Source organism: Palaemon carinicauda, chromosome 33 (genome assembly GCF_036898095.1).
Source record: "Palaemon carinicauda isolate YSFRI2023 chromosome 33, ASM3689809v2, whole genome shotgun sequence".
NCBI lineage: Eukaryota > Metazoa > Arthropoda > Malacostraca > Decapoda > Palaemonidae > Palaemon > Palaemon carinicauda.
In genome coordinates, this window is record NC_090757.1 from 22206728 (window position 1) to 22209567 (window position 2840).

General features: G+C 27.8%; 1 protein-coding gene across 1 annotated transcript in view; it reads left to right on the forward strand.

The window, feature by feature from the left end:
• LOC137626089 (fibroblast growth factor 1-like) overlaps nucleotides 1–1944 on the forward strand; it is a 5470-nt gene extending 3526 nt beyond the window's left edge. Inside the window, exons 2-3 of the mRNA XM_068357171.1 lie at nucleotides 470–573; nucleotides 1122–1944. Of these exons, the coding sequence (XP_068213272.1) occupies nucleotides 470–573; nucleotides 1122–1319 (302 nt within the window). The 3' untranslated portion in view covers nucleotides 1320–1944. The remainder of the gene's footprint in view (nucleotides 1–469; nucleotides 574–1121) is intronic.
• Nucleotides 1945–2840: the final 896 nt, after the last annotated feature.

Here is a 2840-nt window from a genome sequence, read left to right on the forward strand (position 1 = left end):
AATTATAGTTTCCTTATTATTCAGATTTTTTTTTTTTTTTTTTTGCCCAGCATGCTAAGAAACAAGTCTTGGCAATTCCGTTATTTTCTTTTAATGTGTAATCGACATTGTGTAAAGACTGTGAATAATGAAAATGATTGAAGTTTGCATTCCTACTAATGAGATACCATTATCACTGTTAGTACTATCATTATCGTTATAATCGGAACATTTCATAACTCTCATACAATTATGAGCTATGAAGTGAAGATAAAAATCCTAATTTTTTTGTTGTTGTTGATTCCTATCAAAATCTATAGATTGAGATGTTCAAAGCCTACTCACTTCTAATCAATAATATTACAATCTCGTATTATTATTACTATTATCAATATTGATATAAAACTAATACAAATATCAATATCAGTAACAATATTATTATTATTATTATTATTATTATTATTATTATTATTATTATTATCATCCACAGCAATACTTGAAGTTAGGGCTGTTGGCAAAGGGGAAGTTCAGGTACGTGGTGTGGATGCTGGACTCTTTCTCGCTATGTCGCCTAAGGGGAAGCTTTACGGAGAGGTAAGTATATATATATATATATATATATATATATATATATATATATATATATATATATATATATATATATATGTATATATATATATATATATATATATATATATATATATATATATATATATATATATATATATATATATATATATATATATATATATATATATATATATATATATATATATATATATATATATATATATATACTGTATATGTACACACACAAGCATTGTTGTGTTTAATATTATATAATACGAACATTCCTTTGAATATAGTTAAATTTACTACTAAATCCTATGATTAAAACTGCAATAAATGAATTTAAGTAGTAATCTTATGGAGACAATTAAACATATACGATTATTATCATAATCATGTAGCCTTTCACTTACTTGCTTCTATTGTAGCTATCAGTACTTAAGTCTACCCACGAAACTCTGAAAAAATTACATTTTCTTCAGCTTCAATCTACCTGTTCACGTTTTCTTTGCAAGTTTTTTTTACATAGACTATATCATTTTGATATACTATACAACTACTTTTCTTTTTAGCCAAATGAGCTGAAGGAGAACACGGTGTGGGTAGAGACGCTCTCCGGAGCCTTTTACAACTATCTGTCGAAAAAACACGCCCACATTGGATGGTACCTGGGCATCAAGAAAAGCGGCAAGGGCAAGAAGGGACACAAGACCGAATACGGACAGAGGGCTGTCCAGTTTCTGCCAAGACATCCGTATCCTATAGGATAAGGCGAAGAAATGGCAGGGACGGAGATCATCATCACAGACTTGAATTTCTTATCAGAGGAATGCTCGTTTTGGTAAGAATGGCACTGGAAAGAGAATACCCAGGAGTTCTTCCCTTGTATATACTCAGGAGGGACACGACAGAACGATGCGCGAAGCTGTCGTAGTCGTATCGTATCGATAGAAGTTGACGACGCAACGCATGCGCTGTCCAGTATCCTATTTTCAAAGTCGACTCTTTCACTGTCTATGTTTACTCATAGCTTTATATTTTAGGTTAATTTCCGTAGAGTCAAACGTGGTTTTGCAGAGGACCATTTTTTTTTCATACAGTGGAACAAGCTACTTTCAAAAAGTGGCTTAATTTTGTAAATTTAATTTAATTAGCTATTTTTCATAGGGACCTGTAATACACTTAGCGTTTTTCGTAGATGATAGCAATTTTAGTATATGAGATTAATTGTATTTTCTTACAAATAGAACAGAAGATGTGCATGTATTATTATGGCATTGAGGTAATAAGCACACTTCATCTTGTATTTAGGCAATTAGTTGATTATCTTTCCTTATCTTGAAATATTAACCCTGAACTCTTCTAGGCATAGCAAGGTACTGTTTGCTAAGTTATCCATTATAGGAACATATTTATAATTTTTCATTACCATAAAACAGCCCTATCAATTTCTATATATATATATATATATATATATATATATATATATATATATATATATATATATATATATATATATATATATATATATATATATACATATATATATATATATGTATATATATATATATATATATATATATATATATATATATATATATATATATATATATATATATATATATATATATATATATATATATATATATATACATATGCCATATATACAATTGCTGGGGGAAGAAACTTTGTGAAAGAAAAACCATTACAAATGGGTCTACCCCTACAAAATCCCTTTTACAGTACTTCAATTTTAATCTCTTCCGCCAACAATTAATTTTTTTCTTACTTGGAAGATGGTTATTTTCTTTGGAGTGAATCTTTTTTAAAATGAAATAAATCAAAGACTATTGTTATTCTAGGGAGATTTTACAATTAATTTATTGTTTCAGTTTCTTAATTTTTTGATTGGGGAAAAAAGAGAGACGCTTATTTGAATTAAGAGATTCTGAACAGACTTTCTCTTAAAACATGAGTCCAAATCATAAAATATCAGTCGTTTTGATATTACTAGAAAATGCAATAGCAATATTGTGTACGTTGTATAGTCTAGAGTCTAATTAACAACAATGCAAGCACCAATACAAGTTAAGATATTAACAATTATTAATAATTCATCGATTGAAAGGGCATCTTCACTTTCATAATAAAATCTATATAAGTCAGCCGTGAATATGATATCTTTGACATTTTTCAATTTCGCCTTGTCTTTTGATACAAAGAGACTTTTAACAATTTTATTATTCAACACAAAAAATAAAAAGCAAAAGCGCTTTTGAAAATATATAAGA